At 32.6% G+C, this 19,322-nt stretch overlaps 5 protein-coding genes across 6 annotated transcripts in view; 2 read left to right on the top strand and 3 right to left on the bottom strand.

Moving 5' to 3' along the window:
- The window catches only part of Clic (chloride intracellular channel protein 5), a 42,568-nt gene extending 29,912 nt beyond the window's left edge, over positions 1-12,656 (top strand). Inside the window, exons 2-8 of one of the 2 annotated variants that reach the window (XM_089705765.1) lie at positions 3,271-3,372; positions 4,198-4,362; positions 9,041-9,180; positions 9,729-9,831; positions 10,389-10,499; positions 11,019-11,084; positions 11,619-12,656. In XM_089705765.1, the coding sequence (XP_089561891.1) occupies positions 3,271-3,372; positions 4,198-4,362; positions 9,041-9,180; positions 9,729-9,831; positions 10,389-10,499; positions 11,019-11,084; positions 11,619-11,714 (783 nt within the window). In that variant the 3' untranslated portion in view covers positions 11,715-12,656. The remainder of the gene's footprint in view (positions 1-3,270; positions 3,373-4,197; positions 4,363-9,040; positions 9,181-9,728; positions 9,832-10,388; positions 10,500-11,018; positions 11,085-11,618) is intronic. The other variant, XM_089705766.1, reaches the window with a different exon arrangement.
- The window catches only part of LOC149480853 (leech-derived tryptase inhibitor C-like), a 242,428-nt gene continuing 232,990 nt past the window's right edge, over positions 9,885-19,322 (bottom strand). The window contains exon 3 of the transcript XR_016316915.1: positions 9,885-10,300. The gene's annotated coding sequence lies outside the window, so the exon portion shown is untranslated. The remainder of the gene's footprint in view (positions 10,301-19,322) is intronic.
- LOC149480871 (mitochondrial coenzyme A diphosphatase NUDT8-like) lies at positions 12,939-13,973 on the bottom strand. The gene has a single exon (XM_089705901.1). The coding sequence runs from the start codon at positions 13,832-13,834 to the stop codon at positions 13,178-13,180; it is 657 nt and encodes a 218-aa protein (XP_089562027.1). The 5' UTR covers positions 13,835-13,973; the 3' UTR covers positions 12,939-13,177.
- LOC149480870 (mitochondrial coenzyme A diphosphatase NUDT8-like) lies at positions 14,320-15,362 on the top strand. Its single transcript, XM_089705881.1, has one exon. It carries the CDS (start codon positions 14,514-14,516, stop codon positions 15,171-15,173), a length of 660 nt encoding a protein of 219 aa, XP_089562007.1. The 5' UTR covers positions 14,320-14,513; the 3' UTR covers positions 15,174-15,362.
- On the bottom strand, positions 15,250-16,882 carry LOC149480869 (uncharacterized). Its single transcript, XM_089705882.1, has 3 exons — positions 16,410-16,882; positions 15,724-15,974; positions 15,250-15,651 (listed from the first exon to the last, which is right to left on the bottom strand). The coding sequence occupies exons 1-2, from the start codon at positions 16,423-16,425 to the stop codon at positions 15,751-15,753; spliced, it is 240 nt and encodes a 79-aa protein (XP_089562008.1). The 5' UTR covers positions 16,426-16,882; the 3' UTR covers positions 15,250-15,651; positions 15,724-15,750.

Genomic DNA, 19,322 nt, shown 5'->3' with positions numbered 1-19,322 from the left:
ATTATTTGTTGCTTAATGCTTTGTTATTATTTTAGTATGGTTATCTCAAATTAAATATATTCTATAATAATTTAAGTTATATTGGTTGATTTTTCTTAAAAACTCGATGCATTTCCAATAGAAGTGCAATTCTTACGTTTCACAATAAAGTTGATAGTATTCGACTATCTAACTAAGAAATTCGATCTAATTATTGCAATTTTAATATGTAGTAGAAACTTTAAGGTGAATAGCCAATAAGAATTGACCACCGTCACATAAACCTGAGTGCACTGTACACTTCCAATAATCGGTCATGTTGGTCACACTAGCGATGTAGCTCGTGCAATTGAAAACAATAGCGCTAAACACAAACATTGGCTTGTATTATCCATATTTGTATAGAGAAAACGGCCAGCGGAGCCTTCGGCAATTTGTCAATTGTGTCGTTAACTGGTTATGATTATGGAGCGTGTCCATTTGACCATAACGAGCGAGGAGAAAATGCTTGAAAAACACCTTTGTTACTGCACTCCGCTAAATAGCCAATAAAATGTTTGAATGTGTTGAAACTTAAACTCAAATGTTATAAATAATTGAAGTAGTAAAAGAGCAACAAGCTGCGTGCGTTTCAAAATAAACAGACCTGTTTGCTCCAAGTACGCAAGTATGTATTAGGTACAACTGTGGAAATATAACCGTTTGTATGATCTTCACGAATCCGTAGAAAGTTCACAGTCGGCACAAGACCCTTTGACCTCAAATAGTAGGAACCAATGACTCATGGGCACACACAAAGAAATTGCAGACATCCAAGCAAGACAAAAGAATAGCTATGTAGATGTTGTAATGTGTTAGTCAGCTTTTAGTGCTGCTTATCATTATATGCTGTCAGTTAACTGCAAACTAATGGATATGGGCATTATGTGTAAATGAATTTAGTTCAAAAACTAAGCTTCGAAACAGTAATTTTTATTAGTATAATGTTGGTTAAATTTTGTGTTCTCATCATCTTTCATTAGATTATATTTTAACTTGTTTGTAACAAAAACTCTTGTTGAAATCGAATAATTCTGGTACAAATAAACTGCAGATTATATTTGTACGATGTATTTATATTTTGTCTCTGTGCCACATTTAACATTCTATCCACTTGCCTTAAAGACCTCCAATGAGGTATTATGCACATTTCCTTAAGTCTATTCAAATGGGTAAACTATCACGTTGATTTGTTTTCAATATACCTATCTTGGACAGAGTAAATACTTTGTTTCTAATGAACAGTTAATTAATATCAACGTAAATACGCATAGATAACATATAGAGATATTAATTAGGATAGTGGTAGAATTCAAAATCAAGTCATCGGGAATCAGGTGTGTTTTGTCGTTATTTGCCGGCTCTTGTATTGTTGCTTACTTCCTCATTTCTATGCAAAGTAAAATTAAGCAGTTTACAAATCACGTATTCAATTTCAAGAGATTTCTTCCAGTGTTTTAATTCGAGACTGATTGATATATTAATACATTTTATACCCTCCTTCCTGTAAAATGTTTTGAACAAAATAATGATTGTGGTTATGTAATGCACTTGATACATAACACACCCGTTCGATCAGTTGTCGTTTTCTATCAAGGCATTCGAAGGAAAGCTCAGTAAATACTTAAAAAGGTAAAAGTTGTTAGTACACGTTCGACTGAGTAAAATACTTATAAATATAGCGCACCCAGTTCAATACACTAAAACTTGTTTTTTTCTGTATTGCTTCTTAATCTTATAGACGTAGTTAAAGCGTGGTAGCTGGATTTAATTCAGAATTTAACGTAAGTTATTACGTAAGGATTTTGGTTTTCACTTCTGATATTGAAACTCAAAATGTTATTGTATACTATCCCAAAGCCAATAAAAACTGCATATATATTATCTAAAAAAATTTATTTGATGTTTCAGAAAGTTAGGTATCAAAATTACATTTTACTGGTATCTTAGCCTAAGAACTCTAAACCTAGATTGACGTATCTGGTAGGAAACAAGGATGCATTTGGTTGACTAACTGAAACAACCGCCTTCCTTTGACCTCGCTCTACCAGCACAGTTTTTCACGACAAAGTTTAAGGAAGATTAAACGAATCTAGATGAAGCTTATCCGGTGTCTAATTAAATATTTTCCTCAAAAAGTATATTTGTATTTAATTGGAGAATGCATTTACGCATACCCAGGGCCAAAGCATCTTAAATCTGTGTTCCCCGACGAGTACAATATGGGGGACTTCAAGCGAAGAGTGAACCGGTAGGTACCTACTAGGGAAGCGCGTACCATCTTAGCTTTCCATCAGGTGAGATTGTGGTCAAGCGCTTCCCTATCTTAAGTAAAAAAAAATATCTACATTTAAATGTTTAATGGTTGGTTACGCAGTACACGCTCTAACTTTCCAAATAATTTTTTAGCTCATAAAAAGAACATTAATTTTTAGCTTTATTTGTTTAAATTTCCAAGTAAAACATTATAATACAGTAACGTTCACTGAAGCATCGTTAAAAAGGGAAATTAATTGTGTAACTTATATTAATTAATAATTATTAAGAGCGGATAATACCTCCGTTATTAACTAGAGCAGTTTTTACGGAACTTATGAAATAATATTATAATTGAAATGCTCACTAAAGGAATCCACTAACGAACAATTAAGAATTAAATTGGACTTCTTAACGTTTATTTTCGTCGGTTTATATTTATGTAACAATGCATTTAGATTCATATTCTTTTGAATTGCTGTTTAAATGTTTAATTTTAATTTCAAATGGATATTTCCGTTCCTGATTAAGGAAATAGAAGTGTTTGGTGAACATTTTCCGAATAGTTTTACAATTATATCAAATCAAAATCTATACTAATATTATAAAGCTGAAGAGTTTGTTTGTTTGAACGCACTAATCTCGGGAACTACTGGTCCGATTTGAAAAATTCTTTCGGTGGTAGATAGCTCATTTATCGAGGAAGGTTATAGGGTATATATCATCCCGCTACGACCAACAGGAGTGGAGCCACGGGGGTGAAACCGCGCGGAGCAGCTAGTTTAATATAGACATCAGATTTTTTTTGGCTTGGTTATTTTTGTACTAAGAAGTCAGTAGTAATGATGTGCCTTTGTCACTTCCTTATTTTCATCAAACTTAGGTAGTTATATCATGTATCACACAACTACAATGAAAAATCTTTTTATTCTTTTGAGTAATGATACATTGATATATTTTTCGAATTTGTTAATAACAACATGCATTCTCTTTCAGGCTTCAACGATCGACGGAAGGCGGAAGGGAGCATGCCTGTTCTGTCAGGAATACTTCATGGACCTGTACCTGCTAGCAGAGCTCAAGACCATCAGCTTAAAAGTGAGTAACACAATCCATCCTTATATCTACCCTATATTTAAAATGGACTTTATTTCTCATATTCAAATCAAACTTGAAAATAATATCGTCATACGTATCCCACAAGGATCCCATGAATCGTCAATTTGTTGCAGATAAAGATAAACAATCATTTTCTATTTCACTATGACTAGACAATATTGTACTAACTTTCTTCGCAAGTAGGCGAAACCTAATCACAACAACAGCTGTTCAAATCAATCGATGTGTATTAATGAATATTCACGGCCCTGCGCTTCCGACATTGTCGGTCAAGTGCAATGCCGATATAGTCTGTTAAATCCGTTCAGGCCTACGAAGTATTTAATATACTTAACATGTCTTTTATTTAACCTTCGTTGAGGTTATGGTATAATTAAAATATCATTTTACAGTAACCCAGTATATTTTGCCGTTTCTGTATTAACTTCTAGCCAAAATGTGGGCGGGATAGATTAGCACAGCTTTTCAAATTCAAATTCAAATCATTTATTTGTTGCTTGCCGGTTGAACCTTATCTAAATGCAGCAATTTAGATTTTTAATTTGACATCACAATAAAAGCTAAGTTGAAGACTAATCCTAAAAATAAGCCGATGCATAATCTTATCATACCACATTTCTATAAATATTCGTAAATAATCAACTTCCAGGCTCATTTAATTTGACAATATCTAGAGCCGAGTAGTGCCGCTTCTCCGCGAAATATCATCATATACATAATATCTATATGATTGATATGATTTTCTGCATGAAATATCATAATAAAATATCACATATTAATTTATACTTATAAATGAACTTGCAGGTAACAACAGTGGACATGCAAAAGCCGCCGCCGGACTTCCGCACGAACTTCGAGGCGACGCATCCACCGATATTGATTGACAACGGGCTGGCGATCCTCGAAAACGAGAAGATTGAACGGCACATTATGAAGTCGGTGCCTGGTGGTCACAATCTGTTTGTACAGGTGCGTTTCTGCAATTATTATCTGGTCCAACTAACTGTCCTATTTAATTTTATAGCGTTCAAATGCTTTTTAAATGAGTATTTTTCTATTCCTTTGGCATATTAAACTGAAACGTAGAATCACGGGTGGGCATGGTCCGACAAAAGACGCAGGTTCGAATACCGCCTAATGATCGAAATTCTCTTCTTTAAAAATTTCTACATCGTCCTTTCGAAAGGAGTTCTCCTGACTTTACCAAAGATCTGACCTGTGTCAAACTTTACTTTACCCATACGAAATGTTCAAATGGCCTCTTTCGAAGATATTTTATCCACTGACTTGTACAATAAAATCGAATCGTATCCAATCTTCGAAGTTACAATCGAATGACAAGAAAACATTCAATTTCTACCGTTCCAAGAAATCGTTCAAGAATCGTGCGTCGATTCTCGCATTGTCAATTTTTAGAGAATATTTATAAATAGATTAACTTGGAGCGGGATTGTTGCTTCAGTTATTTTTTGTCTCATATTTTTCACATAGTTATGTATATATTAGATTCTTGTTTCCCGTAGATTAAAAATCTTAATTTTATTCCTATTATCTATGAATGTAATACTAATTATATGCATGGCATAAGTGTCGCTATAAAACTGGTTTTGCCAATATACACGTTTCGATTATTAGTTATACAAATATCGTGACTATATTATGTTAAATATTTGCTATAATATTATGAATTGAAAAGATGAGGTATTTTTAAGCGTTCATTGTATTTAAATACGTATGAAGTAAAACTTCTTTTGTTGTCGAACTAATATTTGAGCACTTATTTTTAGGCATTTTGTCTTCTTTGCTAAATTCGTAGTTATATTACTGGCGTTTATTCGCTATGAACAAAATAGTCTTGATCTGAACTGACGTTACTCAGCTTATTATTTCAGTCACTAGAATATTTAGCACTAGCTTTCTGCCAATTAAAAAAAATGCATCAAAATCAGTTGTGTAGTTTTAAAGATCTAAGCATAGGTACAGGACAGACAGACAAATAAAAGTGGCTTTATTTTATACGATTGAATGTACCCTATGAAACAATTTAGGATCTCAACAATAAAAAAAATTAGAATGTTTAATTTTTACAAGTGCTCCTAAATAAATAGTTAACTTTAAATTCCACAACATTTTTCTTACAAAACATAGTATGTAATTGTTTTCAGTACAAATAAGGGCGTTCATTAAATTTCACAAACGTTCAACAAATAACGTACAGATAAAATTATCACGATATGAGGTTTATGATAACTAGACATCGGATTATATGCACTAACAAAATGCCAAAATATGCATGCAAATATGCACTAAAAAAGGCCGAAATATGCACTAAAAACGACTGATATGCCTAAAATATGCACAATACAAAATCAAAAAACCTTTATTATTTTATATATTTAAATCAAAGATTGTACAAATACAGTGAAATTTTCATGAAATTTAGTATAGTTTTTATGCCAATATACAATTAGGCATTTTTACCAAATTTTCGGGCGCAAATTTGTGACGTTTGTCACCCGCGAGCCCAGTGTTGCCACCTTTCCGGGCTAAATCTAGCCCTTTTTTGGAATTCAACCCATGTTTTAGAGCTATTACGCACTGTCGACCAGTCGCCGGCGACTCAGTCGCCGGCAACTGGACTTACTCCTGGACGACTGACGACTAAGTGCGCAAGCCCCTATTTAAACTATAGTAAGTCACAGTCGCCGGCGACTCAGTCACCGGCGACTGGTCGACAGTGCGTAATAGCTCTTAAGTTTTAGGGTAATCTAGCCCTATTTTGAATAGCTCAAAATTTACTTAAAATGGAGCCCATTTTGTAATTTTTCGCCATTTTACCATGCCAAAATAGGGTTTGTTTACTCGCTGAGCGTTCTGATTGGCTAATAAAGGTTAGTCGACCAATCAAAACTCCCGTTACTTAACGAAATATGCACTATTGGGGAAAAAGGCTAAAATATGCACTAACGCCGTAATTAGCGAGTTTTATGCATTTGCATATGCAAATATGCAAATGCATATAATCCGATGTCTAATGATAACATTACATAATGCGAGGTGAAGTTTACAATGTTGTTACGAAATGTTGGCAATCATTTGTTTAAATAAAAACTGTCATCAATTTTATTTCATACAATGGACTTCTTGATGTTTGTAATATTTCAAGTATTAATTCAAGTTAAGAAAGAAAATTTTGGTATTAAAAAATTCCTCTTACCCAATTTTGAAAACTGTTAATCATGTGTCATAAATATAAATAGCTTGTTTTTTGTCCACTTTACGAAAAATTAATAAACTTTTTGAAGTGAAACTTCTTTATCGGGGTTGGACAAAAATTTAGCGTAACATTTTTGCGTTACGCCATACGCATGACATTTTTGCGTTACGCCGTACGCGTGACATTTTTGCGTTACGCCATACTCGTGACATTTTTAAGGTCATAAAGAAGTTTCACTTCTTACGTGTGTACTCTAGTACACGCATACATTTTTTACCATACATGGTTTCTTGTCATATTATTCAAAATTTAAGGCATTTTTGATACTATCCAAGTAAAGTATCGAAAAGACCCTAGTATTTAATATAAAGTTTGGTAAATTTTGTGAATTTTAGACAATAATTTTATTATTTATGCTCTAATTTGTAGATTCGTCTTACTAAAAGAATTGGCCAAAATATTTTACTAACATACCAAACCTATATATTTTATTCCTTTTACAAGTCGTGGCATGTCAAATTTTAATTTTCGTGTCGAGAGCAGGGCACATGTCTTGTGTGGTGCGAATTTTTGTTTATTCCTGACACCCCATTCGTCAATTTTCCTCAATGTGCAGTTTGTCTTCGTCTCTACTTCTAAAGCAGTATCTCCATCAAACACTAGCACAATGTCGTCGACAAAAGCCTGACAAAACACATCCATCTCCTCTAACATCCACAGCAGAAGATCCAGCAAGAGGACCCACAGGAGCGGCCCACCTATGGAACCCTGCACGCACCCCTTGTTGGTCTCTCTACTCACTTCACACCCGCAGGTATGCGGGGGACAAGAGGTGTGAAAGTTAGGTAACTTTCACATCTCTTCCACTCAGGTATCTGCTGATCACCCGCCTTACGTTCCCCGGACACCCATCTTCGGCCAACCGCACCTTTATGACTGGCCACCAGGCGCTGTCGAAGGCTCCCTTTATGTCCAGAAATACCACAACAGAAATCTTCTTCTCCTCCCTCTTATTTCTGATGTGGCCCACCAGTATATAGAGGGCGTCCTCGGTGCTCCTCTGTGGCATGAAGCCATACTGATGGGGGCTTTTAATTGTGGGCAGCAGGTAGAACCTGAGTCGGACGACCAGCATCTAATGAAGATGAAGGTTTCGATGTGGTCTATTCTGATGCCTGCCTCGTTTATCTATCAAACTTTCATCTCTTTTAATTTTTCTAAGGCCGTGTAAATCATTTGCTCAGTAATAGAAAGTGTTTATACCTTGCATAATACCTTACATACCAAAACCTTGCATACTTGCACTCCATAATGAATGTATCTGGAAATCGATTTTTTAATAAAACCCCGAATAAGCCTGTACTAGCACTTACTTAAATAATGTAGAAAACTATTTACCTGAATAATATCGTAACAATGTTTACTGTCGAAGCATATTGATATTATTTTTCGTAAAGATCTAAAACCATATTATTCGTTTAAAATACATTGTAATGTTATTTTATGGAATATACGCGTAATTTTTCATATCTTCGTAAATAAAGATGGAAAAATTCTGAAAAAAATTTACATGGTGTATTTTAACTTCTAGATGCCGAAAAACGCATAACATGAAAAACCCCGTAATAGGTCATTACCGGATTATTCGCGGGGGGCGTCGATATGCAAATATGCAAATGCATATAATCCGATGTCTAATGATAACATTACATAATGCGAGGTGAAGTTTACAATGTTGTTACGAAATGTTGGCAATCATTTGTTTAAATAAAAACTGTCATCAATTTTATTTCATACAATGGACTTCTTGATGTTTGTAATATTTCAAGTATTAATTCAAGTTAAGAAAGAAAATTTTGGTATTAAAAAATTCCTCTTACCCAATTTTGAAAACTGTTAATCATGTGTCATAAATATAAATAGCTTGTTTTTTGTCCACTTTACGAAAAATTAATAAACTTTTTGAAGTGAAACTTCTTTATCGGGGTTGGACAAAAATTTAGCGTAACATTTTTGCGTTACGCCATACGCATGACATTTTTGCGTTACGCCGTACGCGTGACATTTTTGCGTTACGCCATACTCGTGACATTTTTAAGGTCATAAAGAAGTTTCACTTCTTACGTGTGTACTCTAGTACACGCATACATTTTTTACCATACATGGTTTCTTGTCATATTATTCAAAATTTAAGGCATTTTTGATACTATCCAAGTAAAGTATCGAAAAGACCCTAGTATTTAATATAAAGTTTGGTAAATTTTGTGAATTTTAGACAATAATTTTATTATTTATGCTCTAATTTGTAGATTCGTCTTACTAAAAGAATTGGCCAAAATATTTTACTAACATACCAAACCTATATATTTTATTCCTTTCTTCTTTAACATAAATGACTATATTTTAAAATCAAATAAAATCTATTTCCAGGACAAAGAGGTCGCGTCACTGATCGAGAACCTATACTCGAAGCTGAAGCTTGTGTTGGTGCGTAAGGACGAGCAGAAGTCGGCCTCGTTGCGCGCGCATCTCGGCAGGATCGACGGCCTGCTCGAGCGCAGGGGGACCAGGTAATCCTACTACTATTATAAAGGCGAAAGTTTGTATGTATGGATGTTTGTTACTCTTTCACGCAAATACTACTGAACCGATTACAATGAAATTTAGCACACATATAGAGGGTAATTTGGATTAACACATAGGATAGGTTTTATCCCGGAAATCCCACGGGAACGGGAACTATGCGAGTTTTTCTTGGAAAACGCGGGCGAAGCCGCGGGCGGAAATCTAGTACTAAATATTTTATTTAGATTACTACTAATAATTATTACTTAGGACAATACTATTACTAATGATTACTATCCTATTTCATGCTAGCCCACTTCATACTATCGTACTGACATTTAGTACAGACATAAATAATTAAGGTTATATTATTTTAAAACTAAATGAGGGTACCGTCATGAATAAAAAATATCGTTAAGTAAAAGTGGTAGGTACCTACACAAAATATGAAATTTTCAGGATCATGAAAAACATTGTCTAACACTACATACATGAACACGCCATTATAAATTATACATAAACATATTTTAAAGAATAATGTTATTTCCGACAGATTCCTGACGGGTGACACAATGTGTTGTTTCGACTGCGAGCTGATGCCGCGTCTGCAACACATCCGCGTCGCCGGCAAGTACTTCGTAGACTTCGAAATACCGGTAAAGATACTTTATTTAATAATTTAATCATAATAAATATCAGTGTCATTCAAAGATTATTAAGCAAAAAACCGCTTTGTATACTTTCGCTATTTCTAAGAAATTATCTTTCTGTAATGTTGAAATGAAAATAAATTAATAAAATCCTTGTCAAATATTTAATATCAATGTAGCAACACTTATTCCAATGTCAAAAACTATTGTCTATGAGCTGTCAAATGTCACAACAATTACAATAACCATTTAAAAATTAAAAAAAATGTATGCGTGTACTAGAGTACACACGTAAGAAGTGAAACTTCTTTATGACCTTAAAAATGTCACGAGTATGGCGTAACGCAAAAATGTCACGAGTATGGCGCAACGCAAAAATGTCACGCGTACGGCGTAATGCAAAAATGTCACGCGTACGGCGTAACGCAAAAATGTTACACTAAATTTTTGTCCAACCCCGATAAAGAAGTTTTCACTTAAAAATAATAACGTCCAAAATATTAAAAATAATACGTCCATAATATTATGTTAATTTTATACATGTATATTATTTGTGTCCACAGACGAGTTTCCGTGCCCTTTGGCGCTACATGTACCACATGTACCAACTCGACGCGTTCACGCAGAGCTGTCCCGCTGACCAAGATATCATCAACCATTATAAGTTACAACAGGTATGTGTTGTCAAATGTATCTTGTGATGTAGTTAAGATTAATAATAGGGTTTATTCGACTCGGTATTTCGATGTAGGCGACTATTTTTCAAAAATGTTTATCGTACGATCCTGGCTGTTCTAGAACTATAAAAATTAAATACTTTAGGAGGTGTATAAACACACTATACTTGAAGTATAAAGTTTAAAATAAATCCCATATTTCGTATTACTTCTTATTTCAATGTAAGCCTTTTCCTCGTAACTGTACTTTTTATTCTTTTGCGAAAAGTTGCCATTTAAAAATAGGTCTCCTGTATTTTTTTGTTTTAATCCCATATTTTGTAATCATCCTTACAAATTCATCACTGGCAAAATTACTATTAAACGATTTGTTCACTTGAATCATTTCGTAATTCCTTTGTATTCCGCTACAATTTACTTTTATTTTAATAGATTAGAATAGCGCTCCTTACGCTTTTTATTTATTTTATTCTATCATGTTCGTATTCTTTTTTTCTATCTATCATCCCTCTGCAGTTATCAACAAAAGGTTTACTTACACCAACGATGACGCGGCAAAGAAAAGTCGACACTACGACGCCGGTATGTTACGGGTTCAAACTGTGTCGTAACACGCTCCGTGTACATAGCCATTTCATAATAAAAAAAAATAATAATAAAAAACTTCATACTAAAATGTGCCGCCTAACATTTACATAATCTGTGCCGTGTAAATGGCTTTGTTGTCTGTGGTTTCTGTCACTGTAGCCATAGGAAATAATTATTTTTAAGGAAAATGGAAATTATGGATACATTTTTGTTCCGGCCTAAAAATGCGTTAAAATATTTTGGCTATGCTGTACTAGTACAATCTTTGTGTTTGTTATGTTATTATTGTAAAAATATGTACTCTTGCTTGGTTGGTTGAGGTAATCTTTAGAAAAAAAAAAAACATCATTAACATTTAACTTATTCTCATTAGTTAAAATTGACCTTTCTATTATATATTAGTAACAGCACTTTTTGAATTTAACTTTCCTCCTTTTAAAACTATACTGCAAAATTATAAAAAAAAATATTCTCATATATGAATTGTTTACTTCTGACAGATGAATTATACATATTTTATCATTTCAGGCGCTAAAAATGAAGAAACACGAAGAACTGGAGACGCCAACATTCACAACATCAATTCCTATCGACATCAATGATTTAAACAACGCAGAAGAATAAATAATGTTACGAGAAGCCGAGCCTTGGTACAATAGGCATAAAGCTGAATTTTCGGTCTATATTGCCAATTATTGCACAGGGGAATCCGTCTAATGTTTATTTTTGGATTCCTGACATATTTATAACCATGTGATATCCCACCCCACATACCCTCGCTTGTTTCGTGTTGAATTATAAAATTTTATTTTAATTAAAATAATCTTTAGAGCTATTTATCTCTAAGCTATATTTTACAAATTTACTTTGAAAGTAATTGGTGCATTTCAGAATTATTGTTATTGTTAATTATTTAGTATAGCGAGAGGTATTTGCGGCCATTTTAATACGATTATTATTTTGTTACACGGGCAGAGGTGGCAAGTTTTTTTTTTCACCTAAATTATATTTTATCTATATTTATCTTCACAGTGAAGTGACAAGTTTTTTTTTTAAACGATTGACTTTATAGATTTAGATTCAGTGTTCAAACACAACGAAAAACATTCTGACATATTTTTGTATTATATTCGCAATTATAGAATAGGATTCGGTATTTTTTGTTTGTTCTGGACGTAGTTTAGTTATAGATAAGTGACATCGCCATTATTTTATCCTCTGCCTTTACATTTTATTTAGCGTTTCGCTCTTGCCTCAAAGTTACCTTAAAGAAGGTGGATAAGTACTTATTTTCCTTGTTTTTCCTGAAACATGTTTCTAGAGACATCTAGATTGATAAATGTGAGGCTTTAAATCAAACCACCTAACAATAGATTAACTGTTGTATATTTCTTGTATAAAATGTATTTTTAGAGGAAATGTAGAACAGTTCCAATACCTTTTTAGTACACATACCATAGTAAAGGGCGAAGGACATCAACATGTCAATTGGACAATGTATAAAATATTAACTAGATTATAATGTAAATGTTAAGGAATAAACCTGGATTAATATTATTATTTTTTTATTTGAGTTTTATTTTATTTTCCTTTCCTATTTTTAATTTTTAATAAAAAAAATATTTTATTTTGGTGATTTTTTTTAATGCCTTTATACTTTTAGTTCTTTTTTCGTCTAATGTAAAATGCAATTTATTAAAGCTTGTAGAAGTATGCCAAATGCTAATGTGATAATATGTAGCTTTTGTACTTTTAATAAAATTTTCCAAAAAATATTCTAGTATTTATTGTATATTGTATAAATAATATAAATGCATCACAATCTCGTCCATAATTACAAGGCTTGATGTAGAGGAATTTCATCCCAAAATTAAATTTAAATTACCATTTTCTGTAAAAGAATTATTTTTTGGTGTTTATTTCATTTGAATAAAAAAGTAATCCATCTCAAAACAATCACCCTACTCTCAGGTAGGTGGTTTTAATTTTTTTTACATTTATTCATCACATGTTTCAGTTATTAAATAAAGATATTATTATAAAATTAAATAATATGAAAACTCCCTCTTTTGTTAATTTTCCATATTTTATGATTCACTTATTACAATTTTCTTCTTCATCCATTCATTTCTATACACATCTTTAGGTAATAAGCAACTCAGAAAGACATGTGTTATATATGCTGTTATTCCCCATATTTTATAATTCTCAGCCAAAAATACAGGGAGGATGTAACCATTTTTAAACTGGGTGTAATATTGATTCTTTGGATCACACAATACATGAATTGGTACTGCAAAAACCTCCGATACTTCCTTTTCGTTTATAAGTAGGTCTTCAGGATTTAAATTTGAAATACAACCTACAACAGGAGTGACCATTATTGAATTGTCGCGCCCTGGGAATGCAGGCCCTTGGCCCCAAACATCTATCTTAGATGACGAAATGCCTATTTCTTCCTCAGTTTCTCTCAATGCAGTTTCAACAGGCGTCTCACCCTTGTCGGTCTTTCCTCCAGGAAAAGATATTTGACCACTATGACCTCTCAAATTCGTAGATCTCACGGTATATAGAAGTGCAGCATCATCTTTAAAACGACACATCGGCACTAAAACAGCAGCTGTAGCGGTGGGCATCTTTGCAGTTTTTGAAATTGGCACACGAAACTTTTTCAAATTTACCATACATCGCTCGCGAGAAGCAAGCGAGAAAAGGTTTTGTAATCCAAAGACAGAAGAACCCATTTTAATATTAATTTAACATTTATACCCGTTATATTAGTATGGTATAAATTAGAGATAAGCGTTTACATAATATTATATTAACAAAATTTACCTATAAAATTTTCAGTTTCATTCATTTCTCTATCTTGAATTCTTGAAGTTTGAAGTTTGAACTTTTTACTTTGGTGATTGGTCTTTGAAGTTTACGAAATCACGAAATGTCAGTGTCATTGTATGGGCAAGATAAAAATGTGTTTGTTTTTAATGTTCTGTGGATTGCCATTATAAACATTGTGTGAAATAGGGACAAAAATTACTTCTTTTATACCTGTTTATATTTTGCCATTGACGATTCATATGATAGATGTATCACTTATTTTACGAAATTTTTTAAGTTATTAATTTTATTCTATGGTAAGAATTTGGCTTAAAGGTCTCGTAGCCAGAACATTTAATTAAAAAAAAAAAATGAATTGTCAGTGTCATAGTGGTGTCCTACTGTCAGACGTCAGTGTCGTAACTCAACGTCATTTACATTTTCTATAGAAAAATGTCTTATTTAAATTTTTATAATTTGTTGTAACTTTTGTTGCCAAATCAAATTATTTTCAAAGAAAATGGGTCCAAAGTTCAGGTTTTAATTTTTAATACCATGTAAACATTCAGACCGTGGGCAGTGTTTCGACGTTTAACTTTAAACATGGTCCTGTCACCGCGAATATTGCTGTCGAATCTTGCGCGTGAGAAATGTAAAGCGTGTTTGAGAGAACAGCCCCAATTATTCATTCAAAATGGTGCAATATCCGAACCAAAAGCTGCAGTTCTACTGCCCCTATGTGTTATAAATGAAGAGGTACATATTTTGTACACTTTACGGTCATCCGCTTTAAAAACTCACAGTGGTCAGGTATCGTTTCCTGGTGGTAAAATTGATAAAGGAGAGGACGTAATCGACACAGCGCTAAGAGAAACAGAAGAAGAGATTGGTATATCTCGTGATGCGATCGACGTTTGGTGTACAATGTCCGCAGTTCAGGGACGCGATAAGAATATGTTGATAAAACCTGTCGTGGGAGTTATCAAAGATTTTGAAAAGCGAGTATTAGTGCCGAATTTCCATGAAGTAGAAGAGGTATTCACTGTTCCCATATCAGCACTGTGTGACCCACTGAACCATGCACACTTGATGTTTGATAACACTCCTTTACCAATATTTTTAGCTGGCAAACATAAGATATGGGGTATAACAGGGTTTATTACCCACTTGTTCCTGCAGTGCTTCCTTCCCAGTGAGAATTATTTGGTTGACTTTATGAGGAAAAAGTTCGAAATGAATGAACTTTTGCCATCTAAGTTATAGTAATAGTAGCTTGTACAAATATTTACAAATGATCAAAAAGTGAATTATTGTAATGGGGTAAATGAAAACAATGAAATGTAATAAATAACAAGGTTTTATTTAACTTTTTGTACACTTATGACTTTATATAAATTACCAATACAATTGGTGATGGGTTCTAGGTTGCTTGATTATTCATAACTGTGATATGTATTTTAGAAATAATTTATGTAAATTTCGAAATATTAAATTATTAAAAAAATGAAATTGTTTTAATTTTTCAAAGTAGGTGGTAACAGCTTACAATCCACTCTTGAAATCATTGGCAGTGAAAATAATTGTATGTAATTCAGTCTACATTCATATGTACATATATTTCTGTATCTTATCATATCTGATGCACAAATGGGTTGATATTCTGATGTACAAGCGCAGTACTTTTCACCCCAATCCCATACTTGGCAGTGTGCCAACACACACATAAACAAAAAAATAAATGCTGAAACAAAAACGAATTTAGTATTTACTCCTTTAGTGATCTTAAATACAAAAAAGCAAAAAGCTTACTTACTAAATATCAAATAAATAAGGATTAGCACTATTCATCACATCTCTTTTCCTTAACAATCATTAGTTGCTGACCATACAACCTTTCGAAGGTCTTCTTATAGCAATTAAATTCACAATGGTTATTAAAGCTGTTTCCATCTGAAGAGCACACCGGGAAGTACATTTTATCGCAAGGACATTTAGTGAAAAGTGAGTATGAGTCTGGTAGTGAATAGCAAGCACTTGTGGTTAACATTATTGCCAGGAGAAAAACTGAAAAATAAAATTGTACGTAAATTTGCATACACAAAAACAATATTCATTTTTCGATGTACAGATTTGTATGAATCTGTATGTGTTTGTAATATAAATGTTTATAAAAAATTATTACCGTGGCCTTGTTATTTTAATTTAATTTATTTTATATTATCAAGCATTAAACGAAACACGACAATTTAATGATGTTTTTAATCAGCACGTTTTGAAGGTAATAACGAAGGTATCGAACCTACTTAATTAATTACAAAAAGGGGTTTCATAAATATAAAGTACATACCTACTCAATATAAATACCTACATATTTTAGTACCTAAACACCCTGAAACCTTTATTCAAACACATTGTTATAACTGTAATAATATGTGCTAATTATCACTTTAATATATAAGAGTGCCAGTTAGAATAAAAAAAATATATTATGATACTCACCAACTTTGGAATCCATTGTTTACAAATCAACTGACTACTGACTAGTTCTGTATTCGTGCTCACTTTGAAACCTTCGCCGCTTTTTATACTGTTAATTATTGTATTATCTCAAACTGATTAAAGAGCAAGGATAATAAAGGTAAACCTGGCCTGGATCCATGAGTGGTAATTCGCAATAAATGAAGTAGATACTGTAACCGCAGTTACATTAACGATACTCGACACTGACTATTGTTTTTTTATCTGCATTTCCGTTAAGCGCCTAGTTTATTCAGTATTTATAGATTGTAACTTGACTGTTGAGCACCTGCTTATTGATTGAAGTAAATAATATCTCAGCCCAGGCATGCCTATTAATAATTGTAGAATATTATCGAAACATTTGCATAGTACGTGTTCGTAATATATTTGACCAAGGTACTTAGTCAGTACAAAGGTAGGTAATTGATTTGTCTTTTTGTTGTTTGGTGTAATCTCCCTCAGTGTCAATTAAAACTGTGTTTATAAACAATGTTTATAAATTTCTTATTGAGAAACCATGGGTATAGTTTTAGCCGTAGAAAATAAATAAGTTAATCGTCTAGTTAAAAATAGCTAAGTCGTTATAAAATGTTTCATTAAAATTTTCCAGTTATTTTACTGCAGTAAACTTCAGAACAAATACAAAAATCTATAATAGCTAGGTAATTGCGCGTGACTGTAATTTTTCAATTTATGTATTTAATTCAATAAAACAATAAGGGAGCGTTAAAGAATGTTGTTTATACCTACTTTATTTCTTATCACTACATAGTATAAAACAAAGTCGCATTCCCTGTCCCTATGTCCCTATGTCCCTTTGTACGCTTAAATCTTTGAAACTACGCAACGGATTTTGATGCGGTTTTTTTTAATAGATAGAGTGTTTCAAGAGGAAGGTTTATATGTATAATAACATCCATTAAATAGTGGAGAAGTACTGTTATTTTTGAGGTTTCTAATGTGATGTCGTAAAAAATTACATTTTTTCCGCTTACATTGCAAACGCTGGCTGAACCCTACGAGTTTTATCAAAATAATGTACTAAGTATTATACACATTGAAAAGGTCTATAGAAAAGTCCGTGATGGTATATGTATGTCTATCTCTTATGGATAACCCACAATAACTTTTTTTGTCATTTACTTTTTACGACAAATAATGGCTAATTTTCGATGCGATTTTAACCAATACAGCATTAATCCTTAACCAATTAAATACTTTCAATACATTGTTCATTTAATATAGATCTATATGGGCCTTTACACCGTATGATTTAAGTGAATATTTTCGAAGATATTACAGATTTAAAAATTGCGGGACGTAGCATTTGCGGCGGTACCGGCCGGCCGCCCGGCTATATACCTATTTTATACCCGTGTGCGAAGACGGAGCGGGCCGCTATTTTTTTATATACAACGTTCACAGTTTTCCTGTAGTTTATTTAGTATCAGCATTGCACCCGTGCGAAGCCGGGGCGGGTCGCTAGTTGATAAATAAAATTAACCCACGCAAGGCACCAATGAATATAAAATTTTTGAATATATAACGTAATTCTATTCTATTCCTATATAGGGAATTGTAATTAATCGCAATAAATAAAATTCTCTACGGATATTTATTCCACAGACTAATAATAATATACTACGTATACTGTCGATGTTAAAATATATGGCATTTTAAACAATGACTCTTTATCTGTTCCTAATGAAATAAATAGTTAAATACTAATGTAAATTAAAATTAACAATGAGGATATTTTAACTCGTATTTGCGCACTTTATTACTTCCCGTCAAAAGCCTATCTTTTGCGGTTGTTTATTTTCAACGCCATAAGAAAAAACACGTAAGCACTTCGCCATAATAAATATTGTCGTAATAAATAATAAAACAGTAATTATTTATAAATTTAATTTACCTGCTTCAAAAACGGAGAAGGTTCTAATTCCTTAGTACTTACCACTGTTTTTACATGCATAAAAATAATAAATTATTATTTTTATTATAAAGTCAATATGTAGGTAAGCACATAAATTAAAGAATTTGCGTAAGTTTTATTATCTGTGATACAGTCTTGACTCCCCACATTATTCCTAGACCATGCATAGGTAATATTTGCTGGCTAGTGGCTTCATATTTTAGTTGTATCCCAAAGAATATAATGTATAATCTGGCAGTATCCTATGTATCTAACTACTTACATAGGTATTATCTTAATTATCATCACCTTTAGTATGTACCTATGATTTTAAAAATAACGGCTTATGGTTTCAAAAATCCCCCTACAGGCCTATAGGGTACAACCAAATATGTACCTACATATACAATATTGTTCTTTATTTTATTGTATTGTCGTGTAGACAAACTAACAAAGAGTAAGTACGTTACGAATATATTATTTATAATGTAACCGACTACTTACGTATGGTATTATAATACGTAGTATATTATTATTAGTCTGTGATAATATACTACGTATACAAGTATTAGTATTCTTGACATGGCATGAGGATTTTAATTTTTTTATTTTATAGTCCACAACTTTATGAGTTATGACGTATATTAGTGCGTAGCTGTAAAAAATATGAATATAATTAATAATTATACACTGTATTAGATTTTTGTACACACACTGTATCTGCGCCGGCCAATTAAAAGATCTTCCACGTTATATTATAACTTTATATGTGATTTTATTTAAGTATGTACCTACTATAGATAACTATAGACACCTACATTAGGCTAGCAATTTTAAGGCGACATGATCTGAAACCAATAGTTGTGAATAGCGATTGTTGCGACAGGTCTTCCTTAAAACAAGGAAATATAAAACAAAAGAATAATAATCAACTACTTACTTAGTTATATTAATATTCAGTAGCCATTAAATAAACC

Source organism: Colias philodice, chromosome 17, assembly GCF_061535455.1.
Source record: "Colias philodice isolate Cphi_HAF_F1 chromosome 17, ilColPhil1 Martin Lab GWU primary, whole genome shotgun sequence".
Classification (NCBI taxonomy): domain Eukaryota; kingdom Metazoa; phylum Arthropoda; class Insecta; order Lepidoptera; family Pieridae; genus Colias; species Colias philodice.
This window is presented reverse-complemented; position numbering and strand designations above follow the sequence as displayed.

Excerpts from the sequence above, each read along its gene's own strand:
- LOC149480870 (XM_089705881.1), top strand. The coding sequence starts at position 14,514 with ATGGTCCTGTCACCGCGAATATTGCTGTCGAATCTTGCGCGTGAGAAA.
- LOC149480871 (XM_089705901.1), bottom strand. The coding sequence starts at position 13,834 with ATGGGTTCTTCTGTCTTTGGATTACAAAACCTTTTCTCGCTTGCTTCT.